Source organism: Pimephales promelas, chromosome 19, assembly GCF_988280905.1.
Source record: "Pimephales promelas chromosome 19, fPimPro1.hap1.1, whole genome shotgun sequence".
Classification (NCBI taxonomy): Eukaryota; Metazoa; Chordata; class Actinopteri; order Cypriniformes; family Leuciscidae; genus Pimephales; species Pimephales promelas.
The window spans coordinates 5,708,882-5,731,712 of NC_142787.1; the positions used below are offsets into that span (position 1 = coordinate 5,708,882).

Below are 22,831 nucleotides of genomic sequence, written 5' to 3' on the forward strand. Positions count from 1 at the left end.
AGAGACACATAAACTGTTTTTAAATAGCAGTATATACTTGGCATTTGGATGCTTTGAAATGCTTCAAAATGAACAATTCTGTAAGTCGTTGGATGGCATGTTCTCCACTCCAAATGGAGGGATCCTCAAAGGTCTTTGGCTGAGTGCTTGGCAGTAGATTGGTAGAGGTGGCCTTTAATTACTCATCTGTTTTGGCTTAAAAGTCTGTAATAATTCCAAGCATGTCTGAATTAAAGCTTTCAGAAGTTTGTAGAAATGAATAAAGATGCGACCGTTATGTTCTCATAATGTGTACTGCATGTGCTGGAATGGCTTTTTACAGGGATGCTTCAACCGAAACTATAAATTGTATCATAACACACCTTTGTCATCGACATACCTTCAGGTCTTCCAACCCGGTGTTATTTCTTTAAGAAGAATTGTATTATTTTTTTATTATTTCAATGAAACACAAATGCAGAATATCTTCATCATTTCATTTTTATTCACAGTGTTACATACTCATATTTGATTGTCAATGTCAGCATTTAACTATGAGGGTCTTTCGCACCGGGTAGTTCCAGGAACTAGAACCCTGAGAACCAATGGATCCCTTAGGAACGTTTTCTTGGTTGCATTCGCACCGCCAGTAGGAACTCGGAAAGTGATGTAAGCCTCGCTTGTTGTGACTTTTATTTGTATAGCACGGCGGACCTTTATTTTGACAACGCTGAGAACGCCAGCCAGAGCCTGAGCAAACAAACAGTGCTCGTATTCTCAGTGTTCATTAGTTTACAATCTGTCTAACAGTCCTTTCTAATATGTTATTAGACAGAACTGTTATACATAGAAAGTACACAGTAATGAAAAGTGTTTGCTAGCTTTTGCTCGATTCCCTCAAAGTTGCGTTGGATTTTCTTCATAGGTAAAGGTTAAGAGGTCCATCTATCAATGTTTTCCATGTTCGTAGAGTTAAAGGTAGAAAATGCAAGATTTATTCGCCACCAGAGGTCGCTAACCTCTTACAATAACAAAGGCGTATATTAATGACGTATATTCTGCATTAAGCGAAATTATGGATCTTGTCGTCAAGCTGATGGATCTTTTTTGGATGAGTGAATACAGTGATGTTTTTAACATGACCGTGGTGTGAAGCAGTCCGCGATTGCTAGACGTATACCACGTATACTACGGAAACCGTGGGTAACGTGGATATGACGCCATTGACTCACCCCTGCTCACACGCCCCGTTTCCTTGGTTAAAATCACAATTTTCTCACAATTTACAATAGGGCTGTCAACCTTCCTCTATAATACTATTCGAATTCCATTCCTTATTTTATGTAATAGTCGAATAATATTCAAATATTAAATGCTCAAATTTATCCTATTATTAATATTTACGTCATTACACATTCTTATGGATCGTCAATGCCACTATAGCCTGTGGTTGTTGTTACACGTTCGGCCCACTAGAGGGACATCTAACATTACTACAATAAATGTGTTTTTGCAAAACCGAAAAATCCGATCTTCAATTCCCGCGCTATATACAGATGTAATGAAGTACACGTCACCGAAAGCAACAGATTTGAGCTGCATTTTATTGATCATCGGCTAATTTCAAAATCAGCAAAGACAGCAATAAGGGAGAGCGGCAACAGCCCTGGTAATATCATTTCATTCCTTTACTTTTAATGAAGATGGTAGTGTTAAGCGTCTGCGACTTACTTTCACTTTGATTTGCGATAGATTACGGCGCGTTGGCTTGATGAATAGGGGCTCAGATCGGAGTCTCCCGCATATTGATAGCGTCTCCCTGATGGCCGCAAATTAGTTAAAATCTCCCAGAATCCGCGCATAACATACATAGCGCGGGAGTGAACGAAACCTTGCGAATGTGCCTCGCGAAAGCTAGTCCTGCGCTCTCCTATTGTTAATAAGAAAGCGATAAGGGGCCGTTTACACCTGGTCACTTCGGAAGTATATATTTATTTTTAAATATATATAAAAGCAATATTCGAATAGTAACTTTAGCATTCGAATGGTATTGATTTTTTTTAATATTCGAATTATATTCGAATTTCGGATCCAACAGCCCTAATTTACAAATAGTTGGAAACATTTGGGATATTGTAAGTAATCAACTACACAAAATAAATAACATTGGCCTAGTGGTTTTTGGATATTTTCCTGCAAAAATCCTGCATATTGGACCTTTAATTTCTGGAGTAAATACATAGGATATGTAATCTGTGTGATAACCAATCGGCCAATCAGCGTACACTAACTTCACGGATAGCTCCTATAGTGCTGGTTTAGACCCGACTCTGAAGTAGTTAAATTAGTTCCTCCAAATGGAGTTTCTAGAGCTAAAATCTTTCCTAGTTCCTGCGGTGCGAACACGCCAAGATCCGGGAACTTCCGCCAATAGTTCTAGTCTAGTCATGTCACCTTTATTTATTTAGCACTTTTTTACAATACAGATTGTTTCAAAGCAGCTTTACAGAGATAAGAGGAAAATCATTTTGTAATAATATTGTTAAATATAAAATAAAATGTCCCTAACTAAGCAAGCCAAAGGCGGAAAAGGCGACAGAACTCCATCATTTCTAGCAACTATGAAAAGGTTCCTCTGATGCGAAAGCCCCTTTAGTTAGTTTTGCTTTTGCTTTTAAGACACTTAATCGGTGTGTCGTTTTTCCGGATTGTTTCTGATCCTTCAGTGAAATAAGTTCAATCTTCAATTGAATTTACTTATGGAGGTGGGGTCATGGCCGTAGCTAGCTATGAGGTCACCTAGGTCATTTTTTTTACATTCAAAAATAAAATGTCAAGCTCTCTGAATGATTAATTAGCCGTATTTAAACCACCTCATATGAGTGTTTGCAATTCATTTGGCTGCGAGAAGCGCAGTGAACGGGGCTTGAGAGCGCGTTGTGAATGAGGGCGCGAGTGCAGCCTCCATGTTGCCAGATCCACCTAATGGAAAGGTGCAGTAATCTCCTGGACCGGTTTTTCTGATTTAATGATACACTTTAGGAAGTTATTAAAGTGGAAAGTTGCATGTTAGGGTTAGTGACATATTAATCTTATTTCCAAAACACAAGCTTTGAACTAATCGGATTATTATTTTTTTGTTTTGCTTGTTTTCCGTAGCAATATCTGGCAACATTTTACTGTTGGCGTTAATAAAAGAAAAAGAAACAAAAGCTTATAGACAAACTGCAATTGCATAAAGCTACCACATTCGGTAAGACAAACGCAATGATCATCGTGATTATCTGTAAGAAATGTAGGCTATAACACTATCAAAAACAATAGCATTATACAGATCTGTATGTTACAGAATGAAGTTTGCCAAATAACCTTACTGGCCAGCTGGAAGACGGGGCTCATGCCAGTTAAAGCAGTGTTTCTCAACTAGCAATCTATTCAGCCAGCATATTTGTGTTTGATCTGTATGAATTACAGAAATATTAGACTTTGCTAGACCTACTTTTATTCTATATTTCTTTGCACAAAACTCTCCAGAAAGTGCCATTTAATGGTTTATTGGACAAAAAAAAAATCCCGGGGGAGCATACCCCCGACCCTCTCTTGAGAGACTACCCCACACATAATTAAATCCACATTTAACCCCTATATATATATATATATATATATGGCAAATTCCTTAAAAAAAAGGAACGATTGTACGCACAATTGTGTACCCAACACCCCGGACCTCACTAATTTTCAGACCCTGGTTACAGCCTTGGGTGGGGTGATGCTATAACCCCAAACATCAGAGGTGTTCATTGTAATTGTAATTCTTTTTTTCCAGGGCAGCACAACTATCTCTGCGCTGGAAGGAATGATTGCATTATCGACAAGATAAGGAGGAAAAACTGCCCAGCATGCCGCTTCCGCAAGTGTCTTCAGGCCGGCATGAATCTGGAAGGTGAGGATGCTCTGATGGATTGATGAGCGGTTGTCATGTGGCTCACTTGAGTGATTTATATGACCTTTATATACCACAGCTCTGGAGCGCAAACCAGCAAGTAGCTAGTTTCTCAAAAATGATTGAACTGCTTCGAAGGGAAAAACTCAATTTTAATATGGGACACTTTTCGCATCAATGATCGAGAAGTGTCATCAAAAAATCCAGTTCCAGTATTTCTTTTAAACAAATACGCATTTTTATTTTCAGTGCACGTCCTTAAAGGAGAACTCCGGCGCAAAATGAACCTTTGGTCTAATTACACATTTTTACCTAGTCGACCGTTATCTGAGATTTGTTTTCATGATTGCCGAATGTAAAGAGTTTTATCTCTAAAAACATTTTAGCCTATAACGCTAGTATATAGGGCATAGAGTAATGACAAATAAAAATCGCTTGTTATTACCACTAACAAGGCTCAAAATAGCCCCACACTAACACGGTAGCATAATAAGGGTCCCTACATTCAAACCGAAGCATTGCGAACTTTGTCAGTGTCCATAGAGTTTAATAAGAAGATATTTTATACACACAGTCAACTTCGCGAATACAGGAAGAAGCCATCTTTGAAAAATAGTCTCTACCAGTCGATCTACGAACGCCGATCCAAGTGCGCTGGTGAGATGTGAATAAGGTGATAAGGTGAGCGCGAAAAGTAGTCTACATGTACATATTGAAGAGAAGAAAATGGTTTGTGTTTGTGTTTCTTCCGGAAACAACGGACCGTATGAGATTCTGCACAGTTCAGCGCACTTGGATTGGCGTTCGTAGATCGACTGGTAGAGACTATTTTTCAAAGATGGCTTCTTCCTGTATTCGCGAAGTTGACTGTGTGTATAAAACATCTTATTAAACTGTTTGGACACTGACAAAGTTCTCAATGCTTCGGTTTGAATGTAGGGACCCTTATTATGCTACCGTGTTAGTGTGGGGCTATTTTGAGCCTTGTTAGTGGTAATAACAAGCGATTTTTAATTGTCATTACTCTCTGCCCTATATACTAGCGTTAGATAAAACTATTTACATTCGGCAATCATGAAAACAAATTTCAGATAACGGTTGACTAGGTAACAATGTGTAATTAGACCAAAGGTTCATTTTGCGCCAGAGTTCTCCTTTAAGTAGGTGGTAGAAAACACGATGAGACCAAGGACTGTGTGTGCGGATTTTTCTTTCATGCGCTCATTCAAGTTCTAAAATGGCCAGAAAGCTTTAAGAAGGCAGCAGTGCCTCATTGACAGCGTGCTGATGTACTTCACAGATATTGGACTGGATTCATCCATCTCTGTGGAAGCCTTTAAAATGATGGGTGATTTATTTGCGTGAAGCACCAAACAGGAGAGAAAAAAAAGACCTTGATGCAGGAGCTGCTAACTAAATCTGGGGTTCTACCAGAGAGGCTTTTAGTTGCCATAGAAACATTTATGGCAGAAAATTTAGAAAGTGGGACGAAATGACATTGTGCTTGATGGTAAGCTCACAATCAACAACAGTGATTTTACGAGACAAAACCTTCAAAAGGCGTTCGCACATCAAAACACACAAGCGTTCTTGTCTCTTTTTATTTAGCCTATGTGCTAAAACTTGAAAGATTCACCGGAATATTCCTTCATATACTGTAGGAACGTAATTGTATGAATTCACAATAAATGACTAAAAAGCAAATGCTAATTTTTATTTTGTAGTCATTACGTCACTTGAGAACATTGTCTTTAATATAGAACATCTGGATTTGTTGATTTTAATTAGCTTTGAAAGAGGGCTTTTTCTTTTGGTTTCATGACATTCATATGTGTGTGTGTGAGTGTGTATGTTGTTCAGACCGGTTTATATAAAACAAATTCTGCAATAAATATGTTCTAAGTTTAAATCATACATTATTATAATATTTTTGTTGTCCAATATGTCCAAAGGACAGTTCTTTATTTACCTGTGGCTGCAAAAAAGTTATTTTATCATACCCAATTTCTCTAACAATGTCAAAATCCATTATGATTTTCGACACTTCAGCCACTGATAGCAGTTATTAATGCAGTTATGGAGAGAGAAAGAGATTATGCGCATGTGAATTACTGTGAGTCTCAATGGTGTCATACTAAAAGCGAAACTGCACGTTCATCTTCTCCAAGAACAGGATCGTCATTACTTTGCCAAATGTGTGCATACTGTATGTGTGTGTGTGTGTGTTTGAGTGGGAGAGAGAGTGGGTGAAAGAGAGTATGCTTTCCGTACATGGTCAAACGTAATTTTCTTGCAAAATCCCCCCCAAAAACATGGAAATAATTAGGTTTGATCCTATTGTTTTACAGCATTTATTTAGTTGGTCAGTTTTGAAGATGCAAACGTTTTTCAGCAATGATTGTTCTTAGAACTGGCACATGTGGTTTAAACTAGATCTTTCATCTTTGAGATCCTTGTCACTGAATCATTTACAAAACCTGAACAGCAACAGAAGATATGAGAATGAATTTCCCAAAGGCTGTATAAAGATAAGTCTGTTTAGTCATGTAAGTGTCTGCATTTAAATCCCAAGAATCGATGTTGTTGATTCATTAACTGGAAACAACACAGTCTGTGTTGTTTCCAGTTAATGAAATGACCAAAGCTTCGTATCGCGCCTTCAATCGCAATAAGCTTTGTGCTAGTTACTTCTGGTGTAAAATAAAGTCTCAGCTTTTAAATTCTGTCATTTTTTATTGTGAAATTCAAACAATTGTGGCGCTCTTTAAAGGACTAGTTCACTTTTGAAAAAAACTTTTGCTGATAATTTACTCACCCCCATGTCATCCAAGATGTCCATGTCTTTCTTTCCTCAGTCGAAAAGAAATTAAGGTTTTTGATGAAAACATTCCAGGATTTTTCTCCATATAATGGACTTCAATGGGAACCGGATGGTTCAGGTCCAAAAGATAGTGTTAATAACAGTTTCAGATGCAGCTTCAAATGTCTTTAAACGACACCAGACGATGAATAAGGGTCTTATCATGCGAAACGATCGGTTATTTCAAAACTTATTCCAAAAATGTAACTTTTCTAAGGACAAATGCTAGCCTTTCTCCATTCTGTGAGGCGCGTTTGCAACGTCACGTAGTACGTAATTACGTTCAAAAGGTCACGGGCGACGTAGCCAGAAGTACAGAGTCGGAGTGTTTACAAGTTGAACGCATAGGCTGAACGTGAAAACTATCTCAAACGCCGTTTACAAAAAAGGAATTAAAAGGTAAAACAACGATGTCGGACGATTTTGATTCTGTACTTCCGGCTACGTCGCCCGTGACCTTTTGAACGTAATTACATATTACGTGACGTTACAAACGCGCCTCACAGAATAGAGCAAGGCTAGCATTTGTCCTTAGAAAAGTTACATTTTTGGAGTAAGCTTTGAAAGAACCGATCGTTTCGCATGATAAGACCCTTATTCTGATATCGTTTAAAGACATTTGAAGCTGCATCTAAAACTGTTATTAACACTATCTTTTGGACCTTGAACCATCCGGTTCCCATTGAAGTCCATTATATGGAGAAAAATCCTGGAATGTTTTCATCAAAAACCTAAATTTCTTTTCGACTGAGGAAAGAAAGACATGGACATCTTAGATGACATGGGGGTGAGTAAATTATCAGCAAAAGTTTTTTCAAAAGTGAACTAATCCTTTAATGTGGTGCGTACACATCGCATAGCAGTTTAAGCGAAGCGGCAGAACGGAGCTCACATGAACAAATAAACTCTTCCGCATTACTACTAGTTACAGCAACAACAACAAAAAAAACATGAACGGACATCAAAAGGTATGTTAAATGATACAGTGCAACTTACAGAATCTGTATTATGTCTCATGTAATCGCGCAGTCAGTGTTTCAATCACGAAAGTCAATAAAATCAATAAAATGACGCTTTTCCACTGCATGGTACGGTACGGCTCGGTATGGCTCACTTGTGGCGCTTTACCACTGCATGGTACAGTACGGTACGGCTCGCTTTGGCTCGCTTTAAATGGTACCTGGTCTGTTGAGGTTCCAAGCGTACCGTACCGGTACTAAAATGTGACGTGAAACACTGCAGATCACTGATTGGTCCGACAGAATCGTCACTACTTGCGTTATTGTATTTGCGACCAATAGACATCGTCACGAGAAACCAAACCCGTTAGATTTAAATAGCCAGAAACAGCCACCGCTGTTATCAGTCTATAATCCCAACCCACTTTAAAGCGGTACTAACTGCAGTGGAAAAGCAACCGAGCTAAAGCCAACCGAGCCCTGCCGCGTCGAGCCGAGTCGTACCACGCAGTGGAAAAGCGAAGCGAGCCGAACCGTGCCGCGCCGAACCGTACTGAGTCGTACCAGCAGTGGGAAAGCGCCAAAACAGCTTGTAGGCAATTTCTGCATTCATGACATGTTGTAATTACCGTAAATCAAGCTCTGTATGCTTTCGAATCGCTCTCGCGGTACTTTGCTGTCATACACCGATCTGTCAGCACAGCGCCGCCTCAAGTCGAACGCATCTTAAATCTGCAGTGATCAGGTGTTACAGCGGCCACGCGGCACAATTCATTGCTATCGGAAAACTACAAGTTGTAATTACAAGTTCTACAAGCATGTGACAGCTTTTTACAGTTCAGAATCGCTACGGTAATTACGACATGGAGTGAACGCACCTAATGTCATGTAACGTCACATTTACCTCAGGAAAGCCATTCAATGTTCAAAAACTCATTAATCAGCTAGAAAAATGAACATAGAGAGGAGCATGCTAAATATATGCATTATATTGCATATTTGTTGTAATTTTATTTAAACTATTCTTTAATATTTAATTGTGTTTGAATAAATGATTGACATTTTTATTGCAGCCACCGTTTAAATGTTTATATATATATGAGTAGAAGCACAATTATTTCATTAAAAATGTATTATTAAATCTTTGTTAAAAAACAAACTTTCTTTATGTGTAAATGTCTAAATGTAAGTATACAAATCAATTAATTTAACCCTCAATATTATAGTGATGTACCCTGTATAGTTTACAGCATTAGTTGGGAGATATTTTTTGCCATGTACTGTACTGAAATCGTATTGAATCGCAAGCTTGTGAATTGAAATCGCATCGAATCATGAAATTTGTGCATATTGAACATTCAGATTAAATAGTTTTTTTTAAGATCAATATCTTCATTGATTCATTAATATGCACATTTCTCTCTTTTATTTCAGCTCGAAAAAACAAGAAACTAATGCGGTTGCGGGGACATTCATCCTCAAGTGAGCAGGTACCCACTCTGCCCGAAGAGAACATGTGCTCGCTGGTGCCCAAGGCCATGCCCCAGCTGGTGCCCACCATGCTGTCCCTGCTCAAAGCCATTGAGCCGGAGATCATTTACTCTGGATACGACAGCACCATCCCGGACACCTCCACCCGCCTCATGACGACACTGAACCGCTTGGGTGGCCGTCAAGTCGTCTCTGCAGTCAAGTGGGCCAAAGCCCTTCCTGGTGAGCCCTCAGAATTACCCATACCTTATATCATGCCAGAACTAGTGCTGTCAACTCAATTAATCACATCTAACATAAATGTGATACACACTCACCTAAAGGATTATTAGGAACACCTGTTCAATTTATCATTAATGTAATTATCTAATCAACCAATCACATGGCAGTTGCTTCAATGCGTTTAGGGTTGTGGTCCTGGTCTCCAAACTGAATGTCAGAATGGGAAAAAAGGTGATTTAAGCAATTTTGAGCGTGGCATGGTTGTTGGTGCCAGACGGGCCGGTCTGAGTATTTCACAATCTGCTCAGTTACTGGGATTTTCACACACAACCATTTCTAGGGTTTACAAAGAATGGTGTGAAAATGGAAAAAAACATCCAGTATGCAGCAGTCCTGTGGGCGAAAATGCCTTGTTGATGCTAGAGGTCAGAGGACAATGGGCCGACCGATTCAAGCTGATAGAAGAGCAACTTTGACTGAAATAACCACTCGTTACAACCGAGGTATGCAGCAAAGCATTTGTGAAGCCACAACACACACAACCTTGAGGCGGATGGGCTACAACAGCAGAAGACCCCACCGGGTACCTCTCATCTCCACTACAAATAGGAAAGAGAGGCTACAATTTGCAAGAGCTAATTAGAATTGGACAGTTGAAGACTGGAGAAATGTTGCCTGGTCTGAGTCTCGATTTCTGTAGAGACATTCAGATGGTAGAGTCAGAATTTGGCGTAAACAGAATGAGAACATGGATCCATCATGCCTTGTTACCACTGTGCAGGCTGGTGGTGGTGGTGTAATGGTGTGGGGGATGTTTTCTTGGCACACTTTAGGCCCCTTAGTGCCAATTGGGCATCGTTTAAATGCCACGGCCTACCTGAGCATCGTTTCTGACCATGTCCACCCCTTTATGGCCACCATGTACCCATCCTCTGATGGCTACTTCCAGCAGGATATGTCATGCAACATGCACCATGTCACAAAACTTGAATCATTTCAAATTGGTTTCTTGAACATGACAATGAGTTCACTGTACTAAAATGGCCCCCACATTCACCAGATCTAAACCCAACAGAGCATCTTTGGGATGTGGTGGAACGGGAGCTTCGTGCCCTGGATGTGCATCCCACAAATCTCCATCAACTGCAAGATGCTATCCTATCAATATGGGCCAACATTTCTAAAGAATGCTTTCAGCACCTTGTTGAATCAATGCCACGTAGAATTAAGGCAGTTCTGAAGGTGAAACAGGGTCAAGCACAGAATTAATAATCCTAATAATCCTTTAGGTGAGTGTATTTTCAAATGAATGGGCTACTAAAATGGTGAAACTCATCACAGGCCAAAGGCGTGAGAAAAGAAGCACATGATATTCTCTGCTCTGGCAGTGTGTCATGGGCTTATTGGGCAAAAATGCTTGTGGAAGAGGATTAACAAAAAAAACAAAAAAAAACACATAGTTGAGCAAACTCATTTCGAGCTGTACATCCCCTTTAAAGGGACATATAGAAGAAAACATTATACTATAGCCATTTTAGCATTCTGACAACACAATTATTTTTTATATGACGTGATGGTCAAGTATGGTAACCCACACTCAGAATTTGTCCTCTGCATTTAACCCATTCAACTTAGTTCACACACATTAGTAGTGAGTAGTGCACACACACACACACAGAGAGAAATGGGCAGCCATTCATTGCGGCGCCTGGGGAGCGATTGGGGGTTTAATGCCTTGCTCAAGAACAGCTGATCATTCCCTGCCAGTATCTAGATTCAAACCCGTAACCTTCGGGTTACCAATCTCTATCCATTAGGCCACGGCTTGAAAACACGACACGTGGAAGTTCAAAGATGATGATTTTTCTCTGTTTCCTTATGTGTTGTGTATATCTGGCTCTGAAGATTATTTCATTTAATTGAATCTGACATTTTATGCAACAATGGTTTCACGAACAATTTACGCAAATTTGTTCTGCTCCAGTTTCATGAATAAAAGCCCAGTGTCTTTGGAGGATTTTGATGTCAGGAAAGATTTGGTTTTGATTTTAGTGCCATCAAAATCATGTCAAAATCAGAACAAAGATGTAATTATGAAGTTGCTTCAGAGAGATCTGAAGCAAGAGCAATCGTATAATATTGTACAGGCTAAATCTCAAAAACAAAGTGTAATTCAAACCATTTTACATTTAGGCCCTTCCGTGATTCTTTGCAGCTCTTTGCTTTAGCTGTTTTGCTTGTGTAGGACTCTTGAATTGGTGTTTTTAAAAGTGTATACTTCCTATAGAGTTAACGTCCCTGTCATATTCAGGCTTCAGAAACCTGCACTTGGATGACCAGATGACACTGTTGCAGTGCTCCTGGCTCTTCCTCATGTCCTTCAGCTTGGGCTGGCGATCCTACCAGCAGTGTGATGGAGGCATGCTGTGTTTCGCTCCAGATCTCGTCATCAATGAGTGAGCTCACCTTTACTACCTACTGTTGGAATCTTTTGGCTTTCAATGACAGGTTATGTGTTTTTCAACACAGATTGTTCCCATTTTTAAACTTCCAGACCATAAGTCAGGTATTTTTCTCTATCGGTTATCAGATTTTTCTTTTTTTGTCTTAGACTTCTGTTTAATGATGAAAACCCCTAGACCTGTCTTGTAAGTGTTATATGTGCTCTATTTCAGTGTAAGTGTTTCCTTTGGGTTTTTCTTAATGAAAATCTAGGTCTTTTGATATCTGAATAATGAGCAAAGCAGAGCTGTGCACTGGCTTTTGAGATGTTATCTCTGGTCCTAGAGGGAGGGAAATGTAAATTTAATAGGATAAAGAACGTGGTGTGTGAATATTCAATCCATTGAACTTCGCATAAGTCAGCAAATCGTCAACTACTTCTTTCTCAGACATGCTTATTGTGCCTAAGAGCCTAGAAGCATTATTGCTTATAAATATTACTATTTGCATTACTAAAAACTAGGGCTGGGTAAAAAAATATTGATTTCTCGATATTAATCGATTCATATTTTTGCGAAACGATATCGATTCTTAAATCTCAAGAATCGATTAGTCATTTGTTTTCATTTGATGAATGAATGGAACATTGTAGCGCGCATCAATAATCATTGTGCTTTGTGACTATTATTATGAAATAAAGTCTCAAATTTCGAATTAAGTCAATTTTCTTACGAACGTTTTGTCGCTCTGGCGTGCGTGAGATCACTCTGGATCTCATCGAAATCCATGTTACGTGGTATCGCTCAATCAGTGTTTCATCCGTGGAAAGACGTCAGTTAAACGTCACAATTTACCTCAGTAAAACCATATGAGAAAACATAAATTTATTCAGTTAGCCAGCTAGAAAAATTTTGCAAAATATATGCGCCATATTACATATTCATTATAAATGTTACTGTTCTGTCTTCAATATTTAATGCATGTTTAATGACAGCCACCATTTAAATGTTTATATTTCATATAACTTTCTTATTATAAAAATAAATAAAAGTCTAATTTAAGTGTTATTATGGCTATTACACCTTCAACATTATAGTAGGCTACAACTGACTCCCATAGTTTACAGCGTTAGTTAAGAGGTTTTGGGTTTCCTTGAAAAAATTTGCCATATATTGTACCTGATATCCCAAATAATCTACATTGAATTGAATCGAAATCGAATCGAATTCCAAGCTTGTGAATCAAAATCGAATCCAATTGTGAAATACCCAGTCCTACTAAAATCAGATACAAAAAATATGTAAAAGTCTATTCCCATTGTCAATAAATCCAATTAAACCTGTATAATTTCACAGGCATGCTGCTTTATGTCCATGTCAAAGATAAAATTAGCGGATGTTAGAATAAATATCTAGACAATCACGGGAGTGCACATGGCACAAGGAACAAGCCATGTGCTCACAACAAACAGGACTATAACACCAGCCTACTATAACAGTGCCTGAGCTCCGTCACCAAACCAAGGCGTAAACCAGACAGAAGTGACAGAACCCTGACACATATTTTCCATGTTCACAGCAGCGTGTCTCTGTATCAATACGCTGAAGCGTAGAAGATCTTGTCCGCCAAGACCAAATACATTAACACTGCCATGATAAAACCATTTCAAATTGTCATGATTGTCTGCCATGATGTTTGGCCTTCTCTCTCCCTCTCTCTCTTTGGTGCTGTGAAATGCTTTTAGAATATAAATATGTGTGTGTTAAAGGGAGAGGATGAAACTGCCCTACATGGGTGACCAGTGTAACCAGATGCTGAAGATTGCCAGTGAGCTGGTCCGGCTGCAGGTGTCCTACGACGAGTATCTCTGCATGAAAGTGCTTCTCCTCCTCAGTACAGGTACTGTAGTCCACCAGCTGTCATCAGAATTCACAAGTATCTCACACTTGCAGTGACCTCAAAAAGTATTTCGAGACACAAGTCTTGACAAAGTTATTGATTTTAAAGAAAGCACATATTTCAAAATTTTGTGGTTTCAAATTATAAAACAATGTATAATTGTTTAACCAGACAACAGTGGACCGTGATGAAATGCACCTGTGGATACTTTCCTAGGATGCCTGTGTAAGGTGAATTAATGCAGTCATGTGACTTCAGTGTCAAAATAGATTTTGAGGCCAATGTTTTACTGTCCTATGAAGATTTTCCATAGTATATTGGTTATATGGTGGCACTATTTTACACTGTCTTGCACAGTGTGTCTTACACGCGCCCCCTTCTGTCCAGAATAAAAAATCTGTTACGGTTGACATTTTCTACCGCGGTAACGATATGCATAATAGCCATAATATTCAATGGCCGTTAGAGAAACTGCAGCCAGTTTCATGCTTGTTCTTGGTGCGCAGGCTCGCACACTCGTTGGCCGCTGCTTACTAATGGCTGCCTTACAGATATGAGCCCAAGTAGACGTGATGTCACATTTTGTGAATTTTCACGCCAATTCGGACCCAACGACTCCACACAAAATTGAGCCTACAGGTTGAGAGAGGCAACCATGGTGGACAGTCAAGGTGTCATTCTTTCTATTACATTGTGGTTGGCTCCTAAATATACAAATGGAAGACTCTATCTTAAATATTTTAAATATTAAAATAAAGTAAAAACCTACACATAGCCCCTTTAAAATATAATGTTTTAAAAACATTAAAAAATAGTAACTTTATTAGGTCTATAGACAGCTAAAAACAAACAAATATGAAACAAACAATAAATAACGAGTTGCATTATGGAATTGTGTCGGGCTTTCACCGTGAGGTTGAACACTGAGTGTGGACTCATATAAACACTGAAGCAGTGAAGTTAATGAGATAATTAACTGAATAATTGAGTGATGATTGAGCATCATTGAAGACACCTGATGTTAAAAGATAATTCCGGTATTTAACACCTTGAGTCTATTTTGTAGTTTGTTTTGAATGAAATAGAGTGGTGGACTAAAGGCGGGCGTACACGGTACGAATTCTGATGGTCGGAAGATCGTATGTCCAGGCACACGTTACGAGTGAGTTTATCCAAAAATCGTACGGAGGCAGTGATATACGGCACGATTTTACGACCTGCTAAATTCCGAAGAAATCGCTCGAAGTTCCGCCCTAAAAACTCGAATAACTGCATATAAAATATTGATTCAAGCCGTGATTATTTTTCTATATGCTCGTTTTCAGCACCGGGAAAAGGACGTCCGGTCACCCTTGTGTGTGTGTGTGTGTGTGTGTGTGTGTGTGTGTGTGTGTGTGAATGAGTTAAAAAACGTAGTTACGGTTGGCTACACATTCATAAATAAAATTTCAAGCTCTCTTTAATTAGCCGTTTAATCCACCTCATGTGTGAGAGTTTGCAATTCATTTTGCTGCGAGAAGCTATCGCCGTGAACGGGGATTGAGTGAGCTTGAGCGCGTTGTGAGTGAGGGCGCGGGTGCCAGATCCCGTGTTGTCAGATCCACATAATGGAAAGGTGACAGTATCTGGACTCGTTTTTTGGATTAATGTCACACTTTAGGAAGTTATTAAAGTGGTTCCTAATATATTTATCTTATTTTCAAAACACAAGCTTTGAACTTATTTTGGATATTTATATAATTTCTTTGTTTTTGTTAGTTTTTGCTTGTTTTTCGTAGCAATATCTGGCAACATTGTTCTGTCGGCATTAATAAAAAAAGCTTAGGCTGCAGACAAACTGTAATTGCTTTTAGGAACATGCAAACGTAATGATCATCGTAATGTGAGAATCTGTAAGAAATGTATAGCACTATCAAAAACAATATCATAGCCTACAGTTGTTTCAGAATGAAATATGCCAAATACTGGCCAGTAGGAACACAGCAGATGCTGTTTAGTTAACCTTTCACAAAGTCATCATGAAAACATTAATTAAAGCAGTGTTTCTAGTAGTCCACACCATTTTCGTCTTTCTTCTCTGGATTTCCTAAGCTGCTGATTGGTCAAATTCAGATAGATTGACAAATCGGCTCATTCAACCGCATACACCTCACGAATGCAAGCCGACAGCTCCCGAACTTTTTCGACATGCTTAAAAATTATCGGAAGGTCGAGAGGTGCTCGGCTCAGCTCGTATCTTCCTCGCACACGATACGAGCCGCGACATGCGAGCATAACCGATTTACACGCGATTTCCCCCGAGTGAAAAAAATCATCGGCGAGCTCGTAAAACAGCAAAAAATCGCACCGTGTACGCCCGCCTTTAGACATTTTGACAATGGGTCTTGTCTCGACTTTTTGACTTTTTTAGAATCGCCTTTGACAGCTTTAGCCTGGCTGTCTATGGGCATGCACAAACATGTCCTTAAAACAACCCTTAACGTTCATTTTCAAAACTGTGCAACTGACCGAGTGGTTGGTGGTGTTCGTTGATGATTAAAAACAAATATATCGGCGCAATGTATGCTTTCAATCCGTGTTGTTTGCCTTTGTGGAACTATTTATTCAGATACCTCACAACCGCGTATAAACTTCCGCTCGATATTTGAGTCTGAAGCGTTAGCACACTCCCGATCACTTGATGGCGACAACCAGGACGCAGTTGCTCTGCTCACGCTAGTCTTTTGAGAGATGGAGAACCGAGCGAAAAGACTACAACCAAATGTAAACAGACCCCTTTCCTTTTCCGGTAGCTAGCGCAGTAATATCAACGAGCACTGAGTCCTCCAGCAGACATCAATGCGATTTTTAAAAAATCACAAATAAAAAACGACAGAAATGGTATTTCGCTACGCTACTTGTTTCAGAACATCAACGAACACCACCAACCACTCGGTGAGTTGCACAGTTTTGAAAATGAACGTTAAGGGTTGTTTTATGGACATGTTTGCCCATAGACAGCCAGTCTAAAGCTGTCACAGGCGATTCTAAAAAAGTCAAAAAGTCGAGACAGGACCCATTGTCGAAATTTCTAAGTCCACCACTGTATTTCATTCAAAATAAACTACAAAATAGACTCAAGGTGTTAAATACCGGAATTATCCTTTAACAAGCAGAATCACTGAAGGAGAAAACCGGAATTTTAAGTCACCTTTATGGTGATCAGTGTTTGAGTTAGTTGGGCTCTTGACCCTTTAATCATTAACTTTAGATTTAGTTTGGCTGTTGTACTTGAGTTTTAACAGCCAGATGAACAAAGAAAAGTGTGATTCGATGGTGTTGGTTGTGTTTTAACGTAATCATTATTTAACAATCATTTAACCTGAATCACTGAACCTGAATTTCTGAGTTAGGTTTACTTTGCTAATTACAGTTGCACTGTCCTTGTATGACATCATAGTTTTGACTTTTTCAATGAAACTAAATGATGCATAAATAAATTATTTGTGTTGGCACACACAGGCATCGAGAATTAGCGTGTGAATCACAGCAATGGTGACGTGAACGTAAGCTCATAATTTATTCATGCAGCAATGCATGATTGGAGCCATGAATGAGTTGTGATTGGTGGCACCCAGAATGCACTACTACATGCTTTATAATTGTCACCATTGTTGAGATTCACATGCTGATTCTTGATGTCTTTGTGTCTAAAATAGTTTGAAAACAAAAGTTTTTTTTAGTATATGAGACGTGAAAAATAACGATTTGGATTACGTTGTAAAAGTAAATAATGCTTGTTTAAACACAACCAACACAACCTGATGAACTTTTCTATTTGTTTATCTGGCTGTTATAACTCACATACAGCAGCCAAACAAATTTTAAAGTTAATGATTTAAGGGTCAAGCGCCCAACTAAAGCAAACACTGATCTCCACAATGGTGACTTAAAATGACAGTTTTCTCCTTCAGTGATTCTGCTTGTTAACATCAGGTGGCTTCAATAATGTTCAATCATCACACAATTATTCACTTAATTACCGGAGGATTCTTTTTCTTGGGAAAAAGAAGGCTCCCTTTACCATGCCCTTTCCAATGCTTTCACTCGCCAAAACGAATCATAAAACTAACGTTCATACGGTATTCATTAACCAGTGTAAAGTATTTGTGAAAGTTAAGTAAAGTCAAGTTGTACTAGTGAGCTCATTCGTGTGTAACAGACATGAATGTGATTGGCTAAAATATTATTTAGAGTATATTTATTTAAATATAATGCTGTAATCAAGACTTTCCATTATTAGTTCATCTAGGCTGCTGTAATAGTAAAAACTAGTCTAGATTTCAAAAGTATTACATCCACATGTAATACTTATTTCATATGCAACAGTGTTACCCAATCACAGCAGTGGACGTTTACATTGAAGAGAAGCTTGAAGAGAATTTTTTTTTTATCTCCTTGTATGTTTTCCCTGTCTCAACTTGAGCCGTCTGATCGTATGACGTCACACGGACGGACATCCCTCCCATGACTGGACAATAAATCATTCACACAATGTTCTGGTCTGCATGTTCATTTATAGATCAGTTCGTCCATTCGTGCGCAGGAAAGACTGTTTAAGGGCTGTGGGTCTTTTCTATGGCCTCTGCTTTTTCCATGTGACCACATTTTTAATAGCAATAAAACCAACTTATCTGATCGTAGTCATGGTAACCTAGAGCCTTCTTGCCCTTGTTGGGGGGGATGAGACCATATATCTCACAGTGAGATTTAAAGATCATTTGTATATAACAAATAATTGTGTCTGATTTGTCTCAGTCGTTACACCAATCACGCCAATGTGCTGGCTGGCTTTAGCATATCATTAGCAGTGAACTAGCAGGGGAGTCTTTGTTTAGCCAGGTTGTCCCGCGATATTTTAAAAAAATATGAAAAATCAGGTAGATTTAGCTAAATAACCCAGGTGATAACTAGACACCAGTGCTGAATTTAACATGCACATAGTAAGGTTATATGAGAATAATGTAGAAGGAATGCTTTGCATGCTTGCATTCTTTTTTACTTTCAGTACCGTTTTAAACATAGTTTGCAATAGTTTATACTGCTATAATTCAGTAAATATGTTGACAAACAGTCATTATTTCCAATGAGCCTCAGATCTCTCTATGTTAAAGTCCTGCTTTCTTATATGATTAGAGATCAGGATACAATTCCACCAAGACTATCAACGTCGGCTGCGTTTTGCATAGCACATTGTGTTTGCCTGGGCTGGAATCCAGCATCCCTGGGCCTCAAATCCCTGGCTGATACGCCATTTATCCGAACGCCTCAGGGACACTGCTTTCCATACTTTCCCTTGATTTGTATGTGAGCCGGTAGGATCGCTGCAAGAGGAACCCTCACATATGGTGCAGTCTATTTTAATGAGCTTTATGGTGTGTCTCAGCACAAAGGTGTATATACATATAACATGAAGATTGATGTGCAGATTTTAAAGGATTAGTTCACTTTTAAAAAAAACTTTTGCTAATAATTTACTCACCCCCATGTCATCCAAGATGTCCACGTCTTTCTTTCTTCAGTCGAAAAGAAATTAAGGTTTTTGATGAAAACATTCCAGGATTTTCTCCGTATAATGGACTTCAATGGGAACCAAACGGTTCAAGGTCCAAATGAGAGTTTCAGTGCAGCTTCAAAGGGCTTTAAGCGACACCAGACGATGAATATCTAGCGAAACGATCGCTCATTTAAAAAATAAATAAAAAAGTTTTAGTTTTATAAGCACAAATGCTCACCTTGCTCTGTTCTGTGATGCACGTTCGTGACTCTCCTGTTCGAACTCATCAAAATGAACAAATCTTTTTTGGAGTCATGACTCGAAAGGTCCTAGATAAGACCGTATTCATCGTCTGGAATCGTCTAAAGCCCTTTGAACAGTTTGCACTGAAACTCTCATTTGGACCTTGAACCGTTTGGTTCCCAGTCAAGTGCATTATATGGAGAAAATTCTGGAATGTTTTCATCAAAAACCTTAATTTCTTTTCGACTGAAGAAAGAAAGACGTGGACATCTTGGATGACATGGGGGTGAGTAAATCATCAGCAAAAGTTTTTTTAAAAGGTGAACTACTCCTTTAAAGGGATACTCCACCTTTTTTGGAAATAGGCTCATTTTACAACTCCCCCAACACCGTTTTCGAATCAATTCAGCAGATTTTCTGATATTTAGAAGAATATCAGTAACCAGACAGTTTCTGGTCTCATTGACTACCATAGTATATTTTTTTCTACTATGGAAGTCAATGACACCAGAAACTGTCTGGTTACAGATATTCTTCTAAATATCAGAAAATCTGCTGAATTGATTCGAAAACGGTGTTGGGGGAGTTGTAAAATGAGCCTATTTCCAAAAGAAGTGGAGTATCCCTTTAAGTCAGTATGGTCAATTCTGAAAAATATGGTTAATATGCCCCTAGTGAAATGCTCTGTCATGGCGTTCCTGAGTGTGAATACTAATAGATCCCTTAGCATTGGCATTTGTTTAATTTAATGACATAATGACTTACACACTTTGCAACTCCTTGGAATATTTTCCTGATTAAAAGGCAATAATGTAATATTGACGTCTAATCCTGACCCCATCTGTTTTCACAGTACCAAAGGATGGCCTTAAAAGCCAAGCTGTGTTTGATGAAATCCGCATGTCGTACATCAAGGAGCTGGGAAAAGCCATTGTTAAACGAGAGGAGAACTCCAGCCAGAACTGGCAGAGGTTCTACCAGCTGACTAAGCTTTTGGACACCATGCAGGAGGTAAGAGGGCATCTCTTACAATCAGCAAATGCAAACAAGAGACATTATTGGCACTATTATCATCCATAACTTGCATGAACTCGCTTCATGCAAGTTATGGAACCATGTGGTCGGCACATTGCAAATGTTTGGCCTACATACTTATTGCTAGAGGTAGGGGACTCGAGTCACATGACTTGATACGAGTCGCAAATTTAAGGACTTGATAGATTTATAATTATAAATATGTATTATAAAAAATATTATTGATATTACGGTATAAATGTAAAATTAAGGAAGTTAAGCAAGTCGTGGCCAATATAAACTCGAGGCTACTTGTTTCTTGTTTGGTACTGTGACTTGACTTGACCCTTAGCAGGACTCGACTTGAGTTGACTTGACCCTTAGCAGGACTCGACTTGACATGCTTGGTTTGTCTGCACTATGACTTGAGAATTACTCGAGACTTGATAGTAGGAACTAGAGACTTACTTTGCGACTTAAACACATGTGACTTGCTCCCAACCTCAGGATTAGTTCACTTCAAAATTATTTAATATTAATGTAGGCTACATGTATAATTATAGATCATTTTACAAGATGTAAACAACTCTGGTCCAGAAACACTTTCTGTTTCAGTTTGTAACTGTTGTCTTTATTTCACATGTAAAGAAAACATCTTAAAGATGTTTGTTTAACTTTTTGATTCAGTTTTATATGTTCTGTTGGTTATATTTTATCCCAGCTTTTATGTAGTGTTAAAAAAACTGAAACAGGAAGTGCTTCTGGACCAGTGTTGTTTACGTCTTGCAACATGGTCTATAATGTCATTATAAAATATATAGTGGTTTATATAGACACTATAAATGCATTCGAAAATTATACATTTTCCACTTTAAAAAAATCGTTCCGTGCATAGCCTAGATCTACACGTCCCCTGAACCCCCATGATAAAGATGGCTCTGCGGAGGTGGATGACTTCTCAATTTAGACACACACACGCACACCTCTGAAGGGATAGAAAGTCCTCGGGACTTGGTACCGCATCACTCGCAAGACGCGACTTGGATTGGTTGTCAACAAGGCGAAGTCCACCATTCTCCACAAATATTTGAAGCACACACTATAGTTTAGATCATAGACTGTTTAGATGTGTCCGTGGTTGATGGCAAACCAACCGTCAGCATCGCGGGGAAACATATTCAACGCACTCGGACTTTGCACCATGAAAACAAACACTTGCGTCCCATGTTTGTCTCTCTCATCTACTACGCGATATCACAGTTTGACATGTTTGTTGTTGGAAAGATCCACGTGGTGTCATGAATAATTAAGAGACTGAGTCTTCTCAAAGGATATGAAAACTCACCGATGAGTAGGGTTGGGTATCGTTTGAATTTGAACGATTCTGATTCCGATTCCTTGTTTCGATTCCGGTTCCTAACGATTCTCGATTCCGATTCTTTTAAGAGGCAGGGTCAAAAAAGTTTAGCTAACCTTGCTAACCAACGGTCTTTCTGAAGGAAATAATCCTTTCTGAAGGATATACTCCTGTCACAAATACTCCTTTTGTCACAAATTTTGCATTTTGCCGAGATTTCGTTATTTTTAGAAAAGTGAAGCCACACTTTGGACCGCTGACGTAAGCTACTAATGTTCGACTCGCGCGGTTATGCCAACACTTCCGGTAGACGCTTCTTCGTTGGTGTTGTTCAGCGGTTTCTTCTTCCGCTCGGCGGACTGTGAATATCGAAACTAGGAATCGAAATTTTAACTTTTGAACGATTCCGGGAAAAACGAAAAGTTAGTACCGGTTCCAATCGATACTCGATTCTCGATACCCAACCCTACCGATGACTCATCAAAAAACAAAAACAAAAACTCCAATTTAACCATTTTAACCGTACCATTAAATCTAACAGATGCTAACATTGTCTTCAATGGTGTTCAACACACATACCAATGTTAAAATCTCAGAAAATTTGGTTTGGGGTTTCATGATCCTTTAAGATTCTGATGGTACTTTCTTTCCTTTACATGACTGTGATAGGTTAATAGTGGCTTTTTACTCTCTTTATGAGCGAGTCTTTCAACCAACACATTCAAAAACGCTGATTCATTCAGGAACAAAACAAAAGAGCTGTGATTATCTGGAATTTTAAAACCACCTCACATGACTCAACCGACAAGCAATGCGCCTTCGGGGAAACTGAACGCCGAGAATACTTTAAAAAGTTTGCCTTTTAATTATTAGACAGAACTGTGAC

The 22,831-nt window shown here is 38.8% G+C and overlaps 1 protein-coding gene across 2 annotated transcripts in view; it reads left to right on the forward strand.

Annotated features, from left to right (window-relative positions):
* LOC120461924 (glucocorticoid receptor) overlaps nucleotides 1–22,831 on the forward strand; it is a 99,569-nt gene that overhangs the window by 72,526 nt on the left and 4,212 nt on the right. For both annotated transcript variants that reach the window (XM_039650253.2, XM_039650255.2), the window contains 5 exons: nucleotides 3,806–3,922; nucleotides 9,176–9,454; nucleotides 11,766–11,910; nucleotides 13,665–13,795; nucleotides 20,428–20,585. In XM_039650253.2, coding sequence (XP_039506187.1) covers nucleotides 3,806–3,922; nucleotides 9,176–9,454; nucleotides 11,766–11,910; nucleotides 13,665–13,795; nucleotides 20,428–20,585 — 830 coding nt within the window. The remainder of the gene's footprint in view (nucleotides 1–3,805; nucleotides 3,923–9,175; nucleotides 9,455–11,765; nucleotides 11,911–13,664; nucleotides 13,796–20,427; nucleotides 20,586–22,831) is intronic.